Source organism: Ovis aries, chromosome 7 (genome assembly GCF_016772045.2).
Source record: "Ovis aries strain OAR_USU_Benz2616 breed Rambouillet chromosome 7, ARS-UI_Ramb_v3.0, whole genome shotgun sequence".
Classification (NCBI taxonomy): domain Eukaryota; kingdom Metazoa; phylum Chordata; class Mammalia; order Artiodactyla; family Bovidae; genus Ovis; species Ovis aries.
The window spans coordinates 71046661-71069404 of record NC_056060.1 but is presented as its reverse complement, the minus strand read 5'-3'; the positions used below and the strand labels follow the sequence as shown (position 1 = coordinate 71069404).

The window sequence follows — 22744 nt, the reverse complement described above, 5'->3', positions numbered from 1 at the left end:
AAACTAGTTTATCAGCTAACTGTTCAACATAAAGGAAACTAAAATATGTTGATTCAGGTGAATATTTCCTTGCTCTAAGTTCTTCTGATCTTTTTCATTACTATTAAGTGTACAAACAATAGGGGAAATGTGTATAGACTTATGGGAGGCGGGCAGGGTGCATTGTTTAATGGACATAGGACTTCAATTTTACAAGATGAAAAAAATTAGAGACTGATAGTAGTGGTGGTTGCACAACAATATAAATGTATTTAATAGTACTGAACTGTATACTTAAAAATGGTTAAGATGGTAAATTATATGTATTTTACCCAAATAAATTCAGTTTAATTTAAAAGATAAAATTATTATTTTTTAAAGATTGATAAAAAATTGGTTTTTAATGGTGAAAAAATCTAATGTTATATTTTTAGGAATCAGGGGTTCATAGTGAGCAAAACAAACATATTCACAGATGATAGCAAATATATTCTGTAAAGACAAAATAAGTAAAGAGTTAAATAAGAAATTTCTTTCAGTAAAATTAAACATTTTAAGCAACATATTTATATTGCTCCAGACCTAAGAAAAGATGTTTTAAACAATCTGTCTCTCTAATATTCTCTCCTTCTGTCTAGGGAATACAAGTAGAATTTCATGAGTTTGGAGATTTTTAAATTTCGTCACTAAAACAGAAAAAAAATTTTATGTAAATATGCAGTCTTTCAGAAAAAACATATTAAATTTTAATTGTTTTTACTAGCATTACATCTTTAAATAGATACAATTAGTATGCTAGAACATCACTAACCAGTTTCATTCATAATGTTTATACTACTTGAGGAAACATAAAAATTGATGACAATAACCATAAAACATGAAACAAATACATAAAAAATGTCTCAAGACTTGATCTTACACAATGTTCTAACACTATGTCAACACTGGTGGTATTTTTTAAATACCTAAGCCCTCTAATTCATTTTGAAATGCATGTGCTTTAAGATTTCCATAATATCCAAAACCACTCTTGATGAAGTCATAACTATAATTAAAAATAACATCCAAAGAACCCATAGTTGTAATGTTAAGCAGGTTAACCCAGGTTAACCTCCAAATAACTTAAAGCAGCTGTAAGAACAATTCCAGTCTCCATTTATTTTGGTTTTTCACACCCCAACAGCTTTCTCATCTGTCTCTCTCTCCTTTTTAGCAAGACTGCAAACAAATACACTATCTGCCTATAACTCCTTACTCTTTTAAACTCCTTATACTATGTGTCCTCATCGAATAATGCAATGTTTAAAACATAGGCTTTGGAGTCCAAAAAGTCAAATCCCAGCTCTACCGTGAGTATCGTTTTTTAAACACGCCTCATTTTTACCTGTAAAATTATTTTCATGACCCAAATAAAATATATTTAAAGGACAGAGCATAGTCTAGTATGTACAAAAGGCTACTCTAATATCACCTTCATCAGGAAGAGAAAGAAGAGGAATATTTTGCACCATTGCCATAGACCATCTATTAGTCACTACCACCAGATAAAATCACCACAGGCAAGTATTAACATATGAATGGTAACCTTTCAAAAGCCTGTCTGTAAGAGCTCAAGACATTTTCCTACAGAAACAAAAGTTTTGAATGAGAGTACAATCCTGAAAGTAGGCTAACAATATATAAAACATTAATTATCTTAAATTTAGTAAAGCCCTGGAAGCAATACATGAGAGAAAACAAAGAAAAGTTCACTTTCTCTTTCCTGGGTGCAACCCTGGCCTTAGGCAAAGCTTCAAATTTCTGAAATTTTAGCTTCTCTGATTTTGCCTTCTGTATTCCTATCCAGATCTACTATCTTTCTCAGGTGTTTTATGTCGCCACAACACTATAACACTTAGTTCCTAATTAGAAACATTCCACTCAAACCTACTGATTCTCAAAGTGCTCCATGATCTTACGTCACCAACCTACATCTCATCACAAAACTTCCTGATATCACTAAGGTGTTAGAAGTAAAGAAATTGCACTGCATGATTTTACACAGACATCTGATTTTTATAACATTATTATTGCTTTTAAAAAGAACATTTGTAAAACATTTTTTCTGGAACAAAATACAAAGCAGTAGTTACCTTTTAAATATATGGGCTAAGAAATACTCATTGATCATTTTATACCTTGTATAACGTTTTTGTGTTTTTAGCAAGTGTCCACCACTTATCTGGGCCAAATTTTTCATCTTCATGTTTTCCTATATAAAAATCAGATTCTCAAAAAGCATTAACATTTTTCACAATGAATCAACTATGGTAACATCAGGAATTTCACAATGAAAACCTGAAAGAGTACAGAAGCCCTGGTTAAAATCTGAGTGTCCAAAAATAATGAAACTCAGAGAATCCTATAAGTATACAAACTATTAGACATCATCGCCAGTTTTACTGGCCACTTGATTTTGAATCTCTTTTTTAATATCCCTATGTATGACTAAACACCCTACAACTTATCAACCAAAGTACCAGAATAGTTTATAGAGATATGCCTCAGTACCTAAATAAATGCATAAAAGTATACACTTAACTGAATGAAGAGAGATGAAACCTATATGACACAACAAAATGTATCTCTATGTGTACAAATCACAATATTTGTCTTACAAAGTTTAACTACAACTTTTTTTGTCTTCATTTTCTTTATCTCACAAGACTTTCTAGGAAATATGATTTGTTTTTCTTTTTTGGCCATACCATGTATTATCTTAGTTCCCCAACCAGGGATGGAACCCATGCCGCCTGAAGTGGAAGCATGGAGTCTTAAGCACTGGACTGCCAGGGAAGTCCTGGAAGCATGACTGAAGAGAGATATGCTCTTGCTAAGAACAATGCACTGACATCAATCACCATGGTAATACAAATACAAATCCATAAACACCTAGGATACATCTTTAACTAAAATATTTTAGTCAATAAAGCCCTAGATCATTTCTTAACTATGAGTTCACCTAAGGCGTTAACCTAGTCTGCATTCTTGGTTTCTGTTTTCAATAATCCCAAGTGATGGCCAGACTAATGTTTGTTTTTCTATACATCTACCACAAAGTATCTGCTCAATAGAAATTCCCATAAAATGTGAACCCAATAAAGAATGGAGTTACATTTAGAGCTTTTACTATCTGCAAAATTATGTTTTAAATCATTGTTTAATGACTTAAAAAGTTTTTAATACTTTTTAATGGACTGTATCATTATTTCCTATTAACCTATTTATAACTTTGAACAAATTCTTCTTCCTTTGTGTTTAGACTGCTTAACATTTTTGGAAAGTCTACATCCAGTTCTAAGACTTAAGTTTAGAGTTAGTCACTTAACTCTATTCCTTTTACTCATTTTTAACTTCTTTACTTTTTAAAAACATTATCTACTATCTTACCTAGGAAGGAACTAATAGGTTAAATCTGGAAAACAGTTTATAATTTACAGTATCTAAGAAAATCATTCAAAGAATCTGTTCTGAGCTTACTTTCACTTAATTTCATTTTATTCTCACAAATACCATATACAAAATATATTCCAGTCAATAATATATTATTCCAAATGAAGGTTATTTACCCATGTCCCACAAGCATTAACTTATAGAACCAGAATTTGAACCTCCTCAGTCTGATACTAAAGCCTTTATCTATCCCTAATCACACTGCTATCCTGCCTATTTTCTGTAAAAAGGCAAAGAAAAGTCTCTTGGTCGTGCCATTAAATAGAATATCAGGAGGATACAATTACCTTCCATTACCTCTCATTCTCAACCTAAATGCCCCTATTGGAAAAGTACAAGTTGCTACTATATAGAACACAAGGAAAATAACTTGATAATCTTTGATAAAACACAGTGGGACTTTATTAGAACTAGTGACAGCTATAAAAAACTATGCAAAATTATTTACCATTTCAAGGATAAGAGGTCTTGCACCAGAAATAGGTGATTATGGATCTAATTTCTGAAACTAAATCATCACTATAGAAATTAAAAGACTATTTTACAGAGCCATGTCATTATCAATAATCCTCTTAGTATACACAAAGGCAATGTAAGAGTTCCTACTCATGATAACGATGGGTTGGTTCAAGGTCTAAGTTATTTCCTGTATCAAATACTTTTTCCTTCTTTCATTTCCATCTTTACCTGTCTCTCTCCTTCTTCACATGTTTAACCCAAGAAACACTCTGGTATAATGTTATGAATCTGAAGGCTTATATTCTGATTCTGACTTCCACTGTCCCCTCCTAGACATAGAAGACATATTAGTAAATAAGGACAAAGAGGTAGGATCAATAACACTGATGCTGCTTATTTATATGTACGTACATTCAATGGCCATTCTGAAGGAGATCAGCCCTGGGATTTCTTTGGAAGGAATGATGCTAAAGCTGAAACTCCAGTACTCTGGCCACCTCATGCAAAGAGTTGACTCACTGGAAAAGACTTTGATGCTGCGCGGGATTGGGGGCAGGAAGAGAAGGGGACGACAGAGGATGAGATGGCTGGATGGCATCACGGACTCAATGGACTTGAATCTGAGTGAACTCCGGGAGTTGGTGATGGACAGGGAGGCCTGGCGTGCTGCGATTCATGGGGTCGCAAAGAGTCGGGCACGACTGAGTGACTGAACTGAACTGAACATTCAATGGCATAAAACAGTCTCCAATTAAAAGATCTCATTAAGATGACTACACATATAGAAATTTAGCACCACCAGCATTTCAAACAACTCAATATACTAATTTTAGATGTATTCTAAAAAATTCATAAACATTAAATAACATTCATTTTTATAGAATATAATCAATAAAACTATAAATACTCAGGAAGTTTTGAATGAATGTTTGTCACTTATCCCTCAACTGTAATGTCAAGATATGATCTGAAAGAAGGCACTGTTATTTATCTTATGAAAAAGTAAGCCCTAAATAAAATTCCAGCAAAATTATCTATAATTGTGTTTATATTATATGAATGATTTGCTGTTTCTCAAAACCAGCATGTGGAAACTCAGTAATTCTCAAACTTGCAAAGTATTTCCATGTGCTTAACAAGAAAACTATCCAAAACAAACAATGCTTAAGAAATATTTTATTACCCTACCATCTGTTTTAGTCCTTTCTTCCCCCTTTGGTCCCAACTCACCTTCTTTTTTTCTGTTGCCTGCCTAATGCTCATAGTAGCACTTCTAAAGAATAAGGCAGCAAAATTAGATAGCGTGTTGGGGACTTTAGTCCCAGATATTACTTGACAGTGACATAGTCTAGAGTTAAATATCTATGGACATAAACTCCTAAATAAGTTAATACACACCTCAATGAAAATACGGAATATACTATGTTATCTTTCACCTAGTCTTCAAGATTATCATTCAATATTCACCAAAGGGAAAATATAATAAGATCGTGTGTTTCTTAAAGTTAATACCTTTTATTACTATAAGCCTTAATTTTACATGTGTTTTTAGCTAACAAATATGTAGAAAATATATATGGGTATATGTACATAAAATCTGATGAGGCAGCAGAAAAATTTTAAAGCACAACATGAAGTAAAACAAAAAACTAAACACTATTACCATTTCTCACTAGCAAAGATGCTTAAGTAGCCCCTCCTCAAACAGGTATTGTTGAATTCCATGGCTATGAAAATGTGAGGAAAAAGGCAAATATATAAAGAAATAAGCTATGATTATAAATATTTTTAAAACAGTAAAAACATGTATAATCTTCCTTTAAAACTTACCTCTTTATACTAAAGTCCAAAAGATGTGACAAAATCAGGGAAGTTGAAGCCTTATTAGGCTCTAAAAGTGCAGAAAGACAAAGAGAACATCTTGAAAGCAGTAAATGAAAAAATGACTATTGACATATAAGGGGACCCCAATAAGATCAACAACTGACTTCTAATAAGAAACCACAGAAGCCTGAATGTGGTAGAATGATATTATTAAAAATCCTGAAAGAAAAATACTGTCAACCAAGAATTCTTTGTCCAACAAAACAGAGGCCAAATAAAGACATTTCAAGATAAACAAACACTAAGTGATTTGTTGTGAGCACACATGCTCCACGAAAACAAAAAAAAAAGTACCAAAGTCTTTCAGGCTAAAATGGTAGTAACTAAATTGTCATAAAGAAATAAAGAACATTAAAGGGGTAATTATATGGGTAAGTATAAAAGACATGAAAAAAAAACCCTTTCTCTCCTTTTTCTTCTCTTGTTTTTAAAATAACTGAAAAAATGGTAAAACTGTGTAATTTGGCTTTTCACATATAAAAGATATATGACAATAATAGCACACAAGAGTAAAAATAAATGGAGTTAATCTGAATCAAAGATTCTATATTACTGGTATTGAATTAGTATTAACATGAAGTAGTATGCAATAAGTTAAGATGCATACTGAAAGCTTAAAAAGTAACTCAACAAAATACAGCAAAAAAATTTAAATGTTGAAACACAAAACAAAGCAATAAAAAAAGGAACAAAATGCACGTGTGATATACAGAAAACAAATATTAAAATGGCTAATGTAAAGTAAATCATATCTATAATTACATTAACTGTAAGTGGGTAAATATACCAATCAAAGGGCAAAGACTGTCAGATTGGAAAAACAAAATCCAACTATACAATGTCTATAAAAGACACATCAGGATCAAACACACAGAATAGACTGAAAACAAAAATGTGGAACAAGATAAACTGTGTAAATAAAAACCATCAGAGAGCCACAAAATAGTCTTAAAGAAAAAAACTATTACATAACTGAAGACAAAACTAGACAATTCAACAACAAAAATTTCACTATTCCAATCTCAATAACTGACAATCTTGACAGCAAACCAGTGAGGATACAGAATATTTAAACAACACCATCAATCAACATGATTGTGTAATACCCAGCACTCTCCCTAAACAACAGGAAAATACAGATTAGAGTGAAGTGCACATAAAAAATTTTTCACAATAGAGAATATGTAGGGCCATAAAATAAGTATCAATAAGTTTAACAGGATTAGACTCATATAGCATAGTTCTCTGACCACAAAAGACTTAAACTAGAAATCAATAAGTAAAAAGAATTTAGGAAATTTACAAATATTTGGAAATTAAACAATACACTGTTAAATAACTGATGGTCAAAGAAGAAATAACAAGAAAAATAAGAAACTTTTCAACTATATAAAAATTAAAACACAAATTATTAGGGCAGCTAAAGCAGTGCAGACAGGGATTTATAGCCTTACATTCCATTCTACAAAAGAAGAAAGATCTCAAAGCAAAAACTTAAGCTTCCCTCTTAAGAAATGGGGAAAAGAACAGCAAAGTAAAGAAAAAGGATATAATAAATAGTAGACTAAAAATAAACAAAACAGAAATCAGAAACAACAGGGAAAAAATCATTAAAGCCAAGGATGATTCTTAGAAAAGATCAACAAAACTGCCACAGTGACAGCTTGACTGACCAAGAGTAAAAAAGAGAGGATACAAACTACTCAAGTAGGAAATGAAAGAAGTGACATCCCACATGAACCTATAGAATTTCAACTTAGATGAAGTCAATCAATTCCAAGGAAGACTCCAATTACTAACAGGGAGAGAGTGACACAGGAAATGAGAGAGAAAGAAGAGGAGAGAGAGGGGAATGAAAAACAAAAGAAAATGTAAAGGTCTAAACAGACCATACGAAGTAAGGAAATTTAAAAGTACTTGGAAACCTTCCCATTTAAGAAAAGCCAAAGCCAGATAGTCTCACTGGTGAAATCTATCAAATTTTAAAGAAGGAATACTACCAATTCATTACAAATTCTTCAAGAAAACAAAAAATTAGGAAATATTTTCCAACTCATTCTATGAAGTCAATATTCCCTGACACCAAAACCAGACAGTCATGCTGTAACATGAATGCAGCATTAAAAGTATTGTTAAGGATGCTAGATTAAAAGACTACATATTGTACAGTTCCATGTACAGAAAAATGTGCCAAAAAATCAAAGGCAGCTCTATAGAGACAGAAAGAAGAGAAATGGTCTTAGAGTGGTAAGAAGAACTAACTGCAAACTGTCACAGGAATATTTCTGGGGTGATGAAATACAGTAAAGTCCCCTACATGTGAATGAGTTCTACTCAGAGAAGAAAGTTAGCCTAGGTACCCAACTTACACAATCAGCCATATAGTACTATACTGTAATAGGTTTATCATAACATTCACACACATAATACAAAAAAAGCAAAAACAAAAAATAAAACATTTTTAATCTTACAATACACTACTTCGAAAAGTACACTAATACAGTACAACAGCTGGCATACAAGGGCTAGCATCGAGTGAACAAGCAGGCAGTCACTGACCAGAGAGATGGGGGTAGAAGACGTGAGAGCTGCAGTATCATTAGCAACAGGAGACAGAGGCCAAGCTGCAATCTCACTCTCACCTGACACTAATGGAATGCATGTTCACATTTGAACGTTCTCAACTTGAAGGTTCCTATGTAGGGAATTAACTGTCTTCTAAAACTGTATTATGGTTGTGTATCTCTTTAATATCACTGCTGCTACTGCTGCTGCTGCTAAGTCGCTTCAGTCGTTTCCGACTCTGTGCGACCCCATAGACGCAAGCGCACCAGGCTCCCCCGTCCCTGGGATTCTCCAGGCAAGAACACTAGAGTGGGTTGCCATTTCCTTCTCCAATGCATGAAAGTGAAAAGTGAAAGTGAAATCACTCAGTCATGTCCGACTCTTCACGACCCTATGGACTGCAGCCTACCAGGCTCCTCCGTCCATGGGATTTTCCAGGCAAGAGTACTGGAGTGGGTTGCCATTGCCTTCTCCATTTACTATCACTAAAAATAATTAAATTATAAACTTAATACAGGTGGATTTTATTGTATGAAATTATTTAATAGTAAGAAGAGATAAGAAAGCCTTCTTCAGCGATCAATGCAAAGAAATAGAGAAAAACAACAGAATGGGAAAGACTAGAGATCTCTTCAAGGAAATTAGAGACACCAAGGGAACATTTCATGCAAAGATGGGCTCGATAAAGGATAGAAATGGTCTGGACCTAACAGAAGCAGAAGATGTTAAGAAGAGATGGTTAGAATACACAGAAGAACTGTACAAAAAAGATCTTCACGACCCAGATAATCATGATGATGTGATCACTAATCTAGAGCCAGACATCTTGGAATGTGAAGTCAAGTGGGCCTTAGAAAGCATCACTATGAACAAAGCTAGATGGAATTCCAGCTGAGCTGTTTCAAATCCTGAAAGATGATGCTGTGAAAGTGCTGCACTCAACATGCCAGCAAGTTTGGAAAACTCAGCAGTGGCCACAGGACTGGAAAAGGTCAGTTTTCATTCCAATCCCAAACAAAGGCAATGCAAAAGAATGCTCAAACTACCACACAATTGCACTCATCTCACATGCTAGTAAATCAATGGTCAAAATTCTCCAAGCCAGGCTTCAGCAATACGTGAACCGTGAACTCCCTGATGTTCAAGCTGGTTTTAGAAAAGGCAGAGGAACCAGAGATCAAATTGCCAACATCTGCTGGATCATCGAAAAAGCAAGAGAGTTCCAGAAAAACATCTATTTCTGCTTTATTGACTATGCCAAAGCCTTTGACTCTGTGGACCACAATAAACTGTGGAAAATTCTGAAAGAGATGGGAATACCAGACCACCTAACCTGCCTCTTGAGAAATCTGTATGCAGGTCAAGAAGCAACAGTTAGAATTGGACATGGAACAACAGACTGGTTCCAAATAGGAAAAGGAGTACATCAAGGCTGTATATTGTCACGCTGCTTATTTAACTTATATGCAGAGTACATCATGAGAAATGCTGGACTGGAAGAAACACAAGCTGGAATCAAGATCGCCGGGAGAAATATCAATAACCTCAGATATGCAGATGACACCACCCTTATGGCAGAAAGTGAAGAGGAGCTAAAAAGCCTCTTGATGAAAGTGAAAGAGGAGAGTGAAAATGTTGGCTTAAAGCTCAACATTCAGAAAACGAAGATCATGGCATCCAGTCCCATCACTTCATGGGAAATAGACGGGGAAACAGTAGAAACAGTGTCAGACTTTATTTTTGGGGGCTCCAAAATCACTGCAGATGGTGATTGCAGTCATGAAATTAAAAGACACTTACTCCTTGGGAGAAAAGTTATGACCAATCTAGATAGTACATTCAAAAGCAGAGACATTACTTTGCCGACTAAGGTCCACCTAGTCAAGGCTATGGTTTTTCCTGTGGTCATGTATGGATGTGAGAGTTGGACTGTGAAGAAGGCTGAGCCCCGAAGAATTGATGTGTTTGAACTGTGGTGTTGGAGAAGACTCTTGAGAGTCCCTTGGACTGCAAGGAGATCCAACCAATCCATTCTGAAGGAGATCAGTCCTGGGATTTCTTTGGAAGGAATGATGCTAAAGCTGAAGCTCCAGTACTTTGGATACCTCATGCGAAGAGCTGACTCATTGGAAAAGACTCTGATGCTGGGACGGATTGGGGGCAGGTGGAGAAGGGGACGACCCAGGATGAGATGGCAGGATGGCATCACGGACTCGATGGACGTGAGTCTAAGTGAACTCCGGGAGATGGTGATGGACAGAGAGGCCTGGTGTGCTGCGATTCATGGGGTCACAAAGAGTAGGACACGACTGAGCGACTGAACTGAACTGAACTGAATCCTGTTCCAGAAAAAAACTGATTCACTGAATACATCAACAATTTCTTGCTAGATCTAATAAAATAAAAGAGAATACTGGAAATTTTAAAAGAAATATTACTCTAACGCATGCATTAAAAGAATTTTGAGGGAATATTACAAACATCTTTATGCCAACATATATGATAACTTGGATGAAATGCTCAAATTTCTTGAAAATGACAACTTAGAAAAAAGAACATCTAATAGCATACATCTATTTATATAAATTTAGTTTACCAAAAACCTACATGCAAACAAAATTAGAGAACCAGATTGGTTTTGATAGTGAACTCTATAAACATTTTTGGAAGAAACACCACCACCTTTTACAAACTCTTTCAAATATAGGGGAGGAGACCCCACTTTCAAATAATACCAACTGAGCTGACAAAACTGATCCAGGCATTACTGGTAAGACTGTTACCAGTATTACGCTGATACCACAGACAAAGACATCTAAAGGGAAAGAAAGCTGTAGACCAATACTCCCCATAAATGCAGACAGAAAAAATTCTTAGTAAAAGTACTAGCAAATTAAATATACATGTATCACAACTATGTAGAATGATGTAGAATATATCACAGTAACATAAAGCTAATTTAACATTTGAAAATTTAACTAACAACATTAAAAATATAATATACTACAATGAAGAAAAATCATATTCAACATAGTGAAAAGCATCTGAAAAACTTCAATATCCCTTCAAAAATTTTCTAAATTTACTGTACACAAAAAATAAGATGAACTTGCCTCTTATTGAAGGCATCATGAAAATTCTATGACAGATATGATATATAATGTTCAAAGACTAAATGATTTTCCCTTTCGGTAGAGAATAAGGCATTGCAACATGGCAAGACAAAGGAAAAAAAGGCAGAATCAAAGAAGTAAAACTGTCTCCACATGTACGTGGCATGAATACCCCCCCAAAAAAACCAATAAAAGCAACTACTAAAAATAATAAGTAGAGTGAGCCAGAGCACAAGACATAAAAAGTTGACACTTGGAATAAGCACACAAAAAATGAAATTTCAAGTAACTATTTCCTTGAAATATTTCAAGCCAAAGAAATAGAGGATAATTTATTTCAATGAAAAGAAATAAATTTATCTTATTTATCAATTTATTTATTTATAAAATAATTATCAAATAAATTTATATCTATGCAAAGAAATAAGTCTATTTATTTGCAAATTTACCTATTTATCAAATAAATTTATTTATTTATCAGTAAATTGGAATAAATTTATTTCAATTCAAAGAAATAGAGAACAATACAATGGGAAATACTAGAGATCTCTTCAAGAAAATTAGAGACACCAAGGGAATATTTCATGCAAAGATGGGCACAATAAAGGACAAAAATGGTATGGACCTAACAGTAGCAGAAGATATTAAGAAGAGGTAGCAAGAATACACAGAAGAACTATACAAAAAAGATCTTTATCACCCAGATAATCACAATGGTGTTATCACTCACCTAGAGCCAAACATCCTGGAATGTGAAGTCGAGTGGGCCTCAGGAAGCACCACTATCAACAAAGCTAGTGGAGGTTGTGGAATTCCAGGTGAGCTATTTCAAATCCTAAAAGATGCTGCTGTGAAAGTGTTGCATTCAATATGCCAGCAAATTTTGAAAACTCAGCATTGGCCACAGGACTGGAAAAGGTCAGTTTATATCCCAATCCCAAAGAAAGGCAATGCCAAAGAATGTTCAAACTACCATAAATGCACTCATCTCACATGCTAGTAAAGTAATGCTCAAAATTTTCCAAGCCAGGCTTCAACAATACATGAACTGTGAACTTCCAGATGTTCAAGCTAGTTTTACAAAAGGCAGAGGAACCAGAGATCAAACTGCCAACATCCATTGGATCACAGAAAAAGCAAGAGAGTTCCAGAAAAACATCTATTTCTGCTTTATTGACTATGCCAAAGCCTTTGACTGTGTGGACCACAACAAGCTGTGGAAAATTCTTCAGGAGATGGGAATACGAGACCATCTTACCTGCCTTCTGCGAAATCTGTATGCAGGTCAAAAAGCAACAGCTAGAACTGGACATGGAACACTGGACTGGTTCAAAATTAGAAAAGGAGTACAAGGCTATATATTGTCACCCTGCTTATTTAATTTCTACACAGATTTCATCATGCAAAATGCTGGGCTGGATGAAGCTCAAGCTGGAATCAAGATTACCAGGGCAAATATTAATGACCTCAGATATGCAGATGACACCAACATCATGACAGAAAGCAAAAAGGAACCAAAGAGCCTCTTGATGAAAGTGAAAGAGGAGAGTGAAAAAGCTGGCTTACAACTCAACATTCAAAAAAAGAAGATCACGGCATCTGGCCTCATCACTTCATGGCAAACAGAGAAACAATGAAAACAGTGACAGAGTTTATTTTCTTGGGCTCTAAATCACTGAAGACAATGACTACAGCCATGAAATTAAAAGACGCTTGCTTCTTGGAAGCAAAGCTATGACCAACTAGACAGCGTATTAGAAAACAGAGACATTATTTTACCCACAAAGGTCCATCTAGTCAAAGCTATGGTTTTTCCAGTAATCATGTACACATGTGAGAGCTGGACCATAAAGAAGGCTGAGCATCAAAGAATTGGTGTTTTTGAACTGTGGTATTGGAAAAGACTCTTGAGAGTCCCTTGGACTGCAAGGAGACCAAACCAGTCAATTCTAATGGAAAGTCATTGCAAGGACTGAATAGTCATTGGAATCTTCATTGGAAGGACTGACGCTGAAGTTCCAACACTTTGACTGCCTGATGCGAAGAGTCAGCTCACTGGAAAAGACCCTGTTGCTGGGAAAGACTGAAGGCAGGAGAAGAAGGGGATGACAGAGGACAAAATGGTTGGATGGCATCACTGACTCAATGGACATGCATTTAAGCAAGTTCTGAGAGATGGTGAAGGACAGGGAAACCTGGCGTGCTTCAGTCCACAGGAGTGCAAAAAGTCAGACACAACTGAGCAACTGAATAACAAATCAAGACTTTGATTTGTTACTGAGTTACTGGAATTGAATAGAGAGAACAGAAGTAACATACAATCAAATAAGTTTAAATAAAGGCACCATATGTACACAAGCAACCCAATGGAGAAAAGAAAGTATTTTCAACAAACAGTACTGGAAAAACTGGATGGTCATATGCAAAAACTCGACCCCATACGTACTTTACGTCACACATAAAAATTAATCCAAGATGGATCAAGAATCTACCTATACAATAAAAAACCATAAAGCTTACAAATACAAGAATATTTTTTGACTTTAGGAAATTTAAAGGTTGATTACAGCTTCCCTGGTAGCTCAGATGATAAAGTGTCTGCCTACAATGCCAGAGACCTGGGTTTGATCCCTGGGTCAGGAAGATCCCCTTGAGAAGGAAAGGGCAACCCACTCCAGTACTCTTGCCTGGAAATCCCACGGACGGATGACTGTTGGCTACAGTCCATGGGTCTAAAAGAGTCGACACGACCAAGCAACTTCACTTCACTTCTATACTTACAGAAAATAGAAGGGGAATAACCTTAAAAGAAAAAAAGCCTTAATCAAATACATGAGCCTTAATCAAAATCAAAACATTGGATCATCAAAACATACCACTAAGAAAACAAAAATGTAGAGAATTCTCTGGCAGTCCAGAGAATTTGGACCTTGCCAATGGTTGGGCCTTGCCAATGGCCCAGGTTCAATTCCTGGTCAAGGAACTAAGATGTGTCAAGGCCATCCCGCAAAACACATGGCCCAAAATAAAAAACTTTTCTTTAAAGAAAATGAAAAAGTAAGCTACAGACTGGGAGACATTATTTGTAAAACAGATTGTCTGACAAAAAACTTGTATGCAACATTTTAATTCTCAAGGAAATACAAATTAAGATCACAATGAAATATCATTAAACACGCACCAAAAGAGCTAAAATTCAAAATGTTGACAGCATTAAGTAATGACAACAAGTGGAGTAATCAAAACTCTCACACTACTGGTGTGAGTATAAAGCTGTGCAGCTGCCACAGAAAAAAATGATCGGTATTTTCTTCTAAAATGTAAATACATATACTATAAACAAAAAATTTCACTCATATTCTGAACTAAGACTTTAAAACATGTGTTTACATCATCAGTAGAAAAGATGGAAAGCCCAGATATAAACCCACACACCTATGGTCAATTAATCTACAACAAAAGAAGCAAGAATATACAACGTAGAAAACAGTCTCTTCAATAAGTGGTGCTGGGAAAAAATGAACAACTACAAGTAAAAGAATGTAGACCATTCTCTAACACCACACACAAAAACAAACTCAAAATGGATTAAAGATCTAAATATAAGACCAGATACTATAAAACTTAGAGGAGAACATAGAACACTCTTTGACATAAATCACAGCACCTACCTCCTAGAATAATGAAAATAAAAACAAAAATAAACAAATGGGACCTCATTAAATTTAAAACTTTTGCACAGCAAGTGAAACTGGCTCAGTTGTGTCCAACTTTTTGCAACCCCATGGACTATACAGTCCATGGAATTCTCTGGGCCAGAATTCTCTGGGCCAGAATTCTCTAGGCCAGCATACTGGAGTGGGTAGCCTTTCCCTTCTCCAGGAGATCTTCCCAACGCAGGGATCAAACCCATCAGTCCCACATTGCAGGTGGATTCTTTACCAGATGAGCCACAAAGGAAGTCCTCTGCACAGCAAATGAAACCATAAACAAAATTAAAAGACAACCCATAGGAGATAGAAAAAAAAAAGAATAGGAGATAGTATTCGCTAATGAAGTGACCAAACAAGGAATTAAATCTCCAAAATAAACAAACAGCCCATGCAGCTCAATATCAAATAAAACAACCCAATCAAATAATAGGCATAAGATCTAACTAGACATTTCCCCAAAGAAAACATACAGATGGCAAAGAGGCACATGAATGGCCAGTCAGAATGGCCATCATCAAAAAGTCTAAGAATAATAAATACTGGAGAGGGTGTGGAGAAAAGGGAACCCTGTCACAGTATTGGTTGGAAAGTGAACTGGTCAAAGCTATGGTTTTTCCAGTAGTCATGTACAGGTGTGAGAGCTGGACTGTGAGAAGGCTAAACACTGAAGAATTGATGCTTTTAAACTGTGGTGCTGGAGAACACTCTTGAGAGTCCCTTGGACTGCAAGGAGATAAAACCAGTCAATCCTAGAGAAAATTAACCCTGAATATTCATTGGAAGGACTGATGCTGAAGCTGAAACTCCAATACTTTGGCCACAGAATGCGAAGCACTGACTCATTAGAAAAGACCCTGATGCTGGGAAAGATTGAAGGCAAAAGGAAAAGGGGGTGGCAGAAGTTGAGATGGTTAGGTAGCATCACCGACTCAGTGGACATTAATTGAGCAAGCTGAGCTTGGCGTGCTACAACCTGTGGGGTCACAGAGAGTCAAACACAACTTAGTGACTGAACAACAATAACAAATTGGTACAACCATTGTGGAGAATAATATCAAAGTTCCTTAAAAAACTAAAACCAGAACTATCAGAAGATCCAGCAATGTTGTTTCTGGGCATATATCCAGAAAATACTATAATTTGAAGAGACACTTGCACCCCGTGTTCACTGCGGCACTATTTACAATAGGTACATTATGGAAGCAACCTTAATGCCCGTCAACAGAGGAATGGATAAACAAGATGTGATATATTTACACAATGGAATATTAACCATACAAATGTGTGAAATAATGCCATTTGCAGCGTGTATGCATGCATGCTCTCTCAGTCATTCAGTTGCGTTAGACTCTTTGTGACCCTATGGACTACAGCCACTAAGATTCTCCCATGGACAGAGTATATAGTCTCCCACAGAATATTGGAGTGGGTTGCCATTTCCTACTTCGAGGGATCTTCCCAACTCAGGGGTTGAACCCACATCTCCTGCACTGACAGGTAGATTCTTTACCACTAAGCCACCTTAGAAGCCAAAGTAAGCCAGACAGAGAAAGACAAATACCATATGATGTCATTCATACATGGACTCTAAAAAAAAAAAAAGATACAAGTAAACATTTACAAAACAGAAAGAGATTCACAGACTTTGAAAACAAACTTATGGTTACCCAAGGGGAAGGGAGGGGGATAAATTAGGAGTTTGCGATTAACATATACACATTACTATTTCATATATGGATATATATATATATAAAATAGATAATCAACAAGGACCTACTATATAGCACAGGGAACTCCACTCAGTACTCTGTAATAACTTATATGGGATAAGAAATTGAGAAAAATATATGTATATCTTTGGATATATATATATATGCACATATATATATTTGGATATATATATACTTGAATAACTCACCTGTATACCTAAAACTAACACAGCACTGTAAATGAATTATACTCTAAAACAGTCAAATTTTAAAAAGTAAAAAAATTAATAAAACATGTTTTTACAAAAATAACTTATATAAGAAAGTTCATAGAAGATTTAATAACAGTCAAAAACTGCAAAAAGCTCAGGTAGTTGTCAACAACAGAACCACAAAACTGGTATATTCAAATGAACAGAATACTATATAGCAATAAAAGCTAATTCCTGATATACAAAAAACATGAATGAATCTCAAAATATTATGCTGCTACTTCAGCATATGACCATTTTACTATAAAAGGACTAGCCAGACCATTCCCCACATTAATTAAGCAACTAAAAAACTAAAAAAATTATAAGAATCAATGGTTTTCAGAAATTAGAAATTGAGTATCAGTCAGTACAGGACTCTGATCCCCAAGGAAAAGGAAATGAAGAGATATCTGTATTTCTCTGGTGTACTACACAGAGGTAATTTCCAGGCCATGATGTGTGGAAGGGGAACTCAAACAAAGCTTGGGAGTCAAAGAAACTGAGAGCACACTTTAGGGCTGTCGAGGTAGCTGTAATTTAAAGGTTAGATTACCAGAAAAGAAAATGCTGCACACAGAGAGAAAACTCTAAAGCAGGGGTTGCAAACATTTTCTGTAAAGGGTAGATAAATTTTCTAGGTTTTGCAGGCTACATGCAGGCTACTTGATTCTGCCATTAAAACATGAAAGCAGACAAAGACAATACAGAAATGAATGAGTATGGCTATGTTCCAATGAAACGTAGTTACAGTAACAGGTGGTAGGTGGAGCTGTATATCTGCCCACCTCTGCTCTAGAGATCTGCAGGATGTCCTTAACTTTTGCCTGGGTGATGTGCACATGAGTGTGAATTACTCAAGCTGAAGCTACAATACTTTGGCCACCTGATGCGAAGAGTCAACTCACTGCAAAAGACTCCGATGCAAGGAAAGGTTGAGGGCAGGAGGAGACGGGGACAACACAGGATGAGATGGTTGGATGGCATCTCTGACTCAATGGACATGATTTGGAGCAAACTCTGGAAGATAGTGAGGGACAGGGAAGCCTGGCCTGCTGCAGTCCATGGGGTCACAAAGAGTTGGATACAACTTAGCAACTGAACTACAACAAATAAAATAACTGGAAAGAAATAGCTCAAAAAATTCCCCAAACTCATAGGACCAGAACAGTTTAAATAAACTGTTTCAATAAACAAAGGAAAAAATAAACTTGTTTCAATAAACAAGGGAAAAAAGCCTCTCAATACATGTGACATCACATACAGAGCCTTCAAAACAGTGTAACTTCAGAGTAGAGCTAAATTAGCCTAATATTTACATCTCTTCTTAGACCCTGGTGGGCTTCCCTGGTGGCTCAGATGGTAAAGCGTCTGCCTGCAATGCAGGAGACCCGGGTTCGATTCCTGGGTCGGGAAGATCCCCTGGAGAAGGAAATGGCAATCCACTCCAGCACTCTTGCCTGGAAAATCCCATGGATGGAGGAGCCTGATAGGCTACAGTCCATGGGGTTGCAAAGAGTCAGACATGACTGAGTGACTTCACTTTCACTTTCACTTTCACTTTATAGACCCTGCTGCTAAGTTGCTTCAGTGGTGCCTGACTCTGTGTGACCCCATAGAAGGCAGCCCACTAGGCTCCCCCGTCCCTGGGATTCTCCAGGCAAGAGCACACAATGCTTAAAAGAAATCCATGCAAGGATCTAACAGACTGCAGGTAACTTAACTACAACCCCAAAGTCTGAAAATATTTAATGAAATGTCATAAATTACCAGGCATTCAAAAACAAGGCAGAAATACATAACCCACACCAGGAAGGGAAAAACTGTCAATCGAAGCAGATTGAGAAATGACAGGATGGAATTTTCAGACAAGGACATTAAAACTAAGTTCTTAAGAAGTGAATAAATTAATGCTTACAGAGGTTAAGAGATCCGCCCAAGGTCATACAGTTAATATGTATGTAGTAGAGAAGTCATAATTCAAGCCCCTTATAATAATATCAAAACAAAACTTTTAAAATAATTCTAAAATATTCAATAAAATTAATTCAATTAAAATATTTTAATAAAATTCAAATTTATAATTTTAATTATAGTGGCTGTTCATTTTATAAAAATATTTAATTAGGTCACTTTAAGGTACTCACTACAGTATTATCTTAAGTTATAAGAATCTACATTTCCTTTAAAATGATGATATTAACCAAACTTTTATTTTATATAAAACTTCACAGATTTCTATAATTAAAATTAGAACATACTACAATTTTATTGAAATAACACAAAATACCTGGAGACATTTAAATGCTAAAAGAAAGTAATCACCTCATATCTAATTATAAGACATAATCATTTATCTATGAGTTTCATAAATGTGTAAGAATTGCTAAGACCATTTTTAATGTTAATTTGGCTTACATTTCAAAACACATTTGTAGACAAAATCATTAACTCTAATATTACTTGCATTTTCACATGACTTCTTTGGTTTCTACACTCTGAGTTGCCAGAAAAGTGGAAATTATTTGTTAAGAATAGATTTAGTTCTATTTGGTCATTTTATTTTTTGTTTTTCAAGCAAACTGGTAATATGCTTAAGCTATCCAGCACAATTACAGCTAGAACATAACTGACTACTCAGTAAAATTTTTATTTTATTTCAGATACAACTGGATATCAATTTTCTATAAATAAATGTTAACAATGAGTTCAATCTTTAAATGAGTTCGAATAATAAGCAATCCTTGATGAAAACAACTAAATTCTATTTGTTGAAATCAGAAAAGCGAATTTATATTACAAATGAGCTCCCTTCTGGCTTACCCACAAATAACATAAAATAAAAATTTTAAACATCAAGGTTAAAATACTCAAACTGCTTTTACCTCTGACAACAAATGACATGCTCCCCTATATTGCCCCCCACTAATTAACAAAAAAGGAACAAAAGCTATACTTAAAAACAATTCTTAGGTTGTTCTTGTGACTCAGTTTATTTCCCGTTTGCACACAAAAGTGTAGCAAAGTATAAAACACCATCACGTCTAAAGAAGTGCCAGATTCCCAGCCTTAGATTCTGGTTTCTAATTTTACATGATAGAGGTGTCTTTCTTTGCTTTCAAAAGACTAAGACTTAGTACTTAAATCTGTAGATATGCTGTATGGATATTTAATGATACAGGCTGGTAATAAATGGGAAGGAAAAACTATTACTTTGAGATCTCTTCACTGCCTCAAAACAGGAATGATGTAATAATGGTAACCACATCTACTCTTTAGGGGAAAATATAATTAGAATTATTTGTAAAATAAAAAAGAAACAGAGGTACTAAAATTATATTGTTGGAATTTGAACCAATTAGCTTAAAATAACTTGCCTAGAGAATCCCAGGGACGGGGGAGCCTGGTGGGCTGCCGTCGATGGGGTCACACAGAGTCAGACACTACTGAAGCGACTTAGCAGCAGCAGCAGCAGCAGCAGCAACTAGCAAACGACTGAGAAACAAAGTTACAATTCCTACTTTAGGAGCGCAAAGAACTATCTCCACAGAGAAGACAAAATAAATACAAATTAAAGTTTCTCCTATTCATATATAAAACAGTGACTAAGTGGAACTCTCTTAGATATTCAAGTTACAAATTATACATAAATAATTCTTCTAATACTCTACCCCAACATGTTCCAGTCACTGAGAGTTTAAATTCTAGGAAATAAAATTCAAAAAATCCAACCACTCTGTGAACACTCCTAACCAAAACATATTCAATCTCAACTCTACATATTTCAATACATAATAATTAAATCCTCATTTCATACTAATTATTTTATGCCAATTTTTAACCCTTCATATTTCTTTAGGTTTACTAAATAAATAAATCCTGTCTTCTCAGTCACACGGCAAAGGCTTTATTTCCAAAAACCTTAATTACATTTATATGTCTTCCTTGGATCCCCTCCAAGTTCAGCAAATCTGACTTCATTTGTTGTCTTGTGTTTGACTTTTCTTTACGTACAGTAGCTCAGGAAAAGAAAAGGTCATTGCTCTGACTCCTGTCCCTTAGGTACCCTCCATACAATCAGTCCGCTACAAGAGGCAATAGCTGAAATCCTAGCTATCCTCAAATGAGGAAGAATGTATGTTTTGTATTTTGAGCATTTTCATTAATTAAATAAGATACAAAAGAAAAAGAATGAGTTTCAGTGCCATCTTTTATACATGATCTAACCTCTCTGAGACTCAGTTTGCAGATCTGCAAAAATAGAAATATCATCTATCTCATGGAGATATAAAAACAAAAACATGCTACTTTTTATTAAAAGAAAACTATCACAGGTCTTAAAGTCTTAAGCAATGTTGGGATCCTTGCCAACATCTGTTCAATGAAATCAACTCCTGGGATATAGGCGCTCAATAAATATTACTTTCACCCTGCATTTTAGGAATGATTCTACCAAAAAGTGCAAACTCTTAACTTCATAAACATTTAGATTTTCATCTATATTACATATCAATCTCCACATTCAGTAATATAATCAATCCACATAAAAACTTTCGTTTAAAATTTTCACCATGTCCTTGAACCGAATGCCAAATTTTGCTAAATAATAAGTATTCCATCACATACTTAAGTTACTTTAATCTCAAAAAGCATTAAAGTAACCTCCCTCCCACCATACAAAAAAAAACAACCAATTTCAGATGGATAATACAAAATTAAACAACAGAGTTCAAAACAAACCCTTAAGTGTGGAAAAACACTACAAAGTGACAAAACTTATTTAAAATACATGACTAACAGATCCACAACATAAAAAGAACTTAGACATATGAGCAAGAGACGTGTATTTCACAAAATAGGAGAGTCAATGCTCAATCTCATTAGTGATCAGTGAAATAAAGTATAGATTAAAATCACAAAGCATAAATACTCACCAGAATGATTACAGTGGAAAAAACAGAAAGGCACAAGTGTTGGTAGAAGTACGATTGGTAAAAGCCACTTTGGAAAATGTTTTGGCAGTATCTCCTAAAATTAACATACATAATCACCATGACCAAGTAATTCTACTCTTAGGTGAATAGCCACCAAGAAATGTCTGTACATGTGCACGGGGAAATATATATAAAAATGTTAGCATAATGTATAATACCGAAACTCAAAACAACCTAAACATCCTTCAACAGTAGAATGGATACAGTATAGTCCTCCTATGAAACATTACCCAGCAATGAAAAGTGGAAAAAAAAAAAAAAAAACTACATCTATATACAAAAACATGGATGAATCCCACAAATATAAGATGGACAAGCAAAACATTAATCAGGTTAAGGCATACATGCTTAGATGTTAAAGTTATTTAAAAGAGCTAGATAGGACAGCATGCTTGGGGCTGGTGCATGGGGATGACCCAGAGAGATGTTATGGGGAGGGAGGTGGGAGGGGGGTTCATGTTTGGGAACGCATGTAAGAATTAAAGATTTTAAAATTTAAAAAATAAAAAACTAATAAAAAAATTTTAAAAAAAAAGAGCTAGATAGGGACTGCCATAGAAGACAACAGTGCCTATTTTGGGGGAA

General features: G+C 35.1%; 1 protein-coding gene across 7 annotated transcripts in view; it reads right to left on the bottom strand.

Moving 5' to 3' along the window:
- The window catches only part of MNAT1 (MNAT1 component of CDK activating kinase), a 221178-nt gene that overhangs the window by 111120 nt on the left and 87314 nt on the right, over positions 1-22744 (bottom strand). For 2 of the 7 annotated variants that reach the window (XR_006060530.2, XM_060418141.1), the window contains exon 7: positions 22100-22193. The exons of the other annotated variants lie outside the window; for them this stretch is intronic. Coding sequence is in view for 1 of the 2 variants with exons in the window: in XM_060418141.1 (XP_060274124.1) it covers positions 22100-22193 (94 nt within the window). In the remaining variant the exon portion in view is untranslated. The remainder of the gene's footprint in view (positions 1-22099; positions 22194-22744) is intronic. 7 annotated transcript variants of the gene reach the window in all.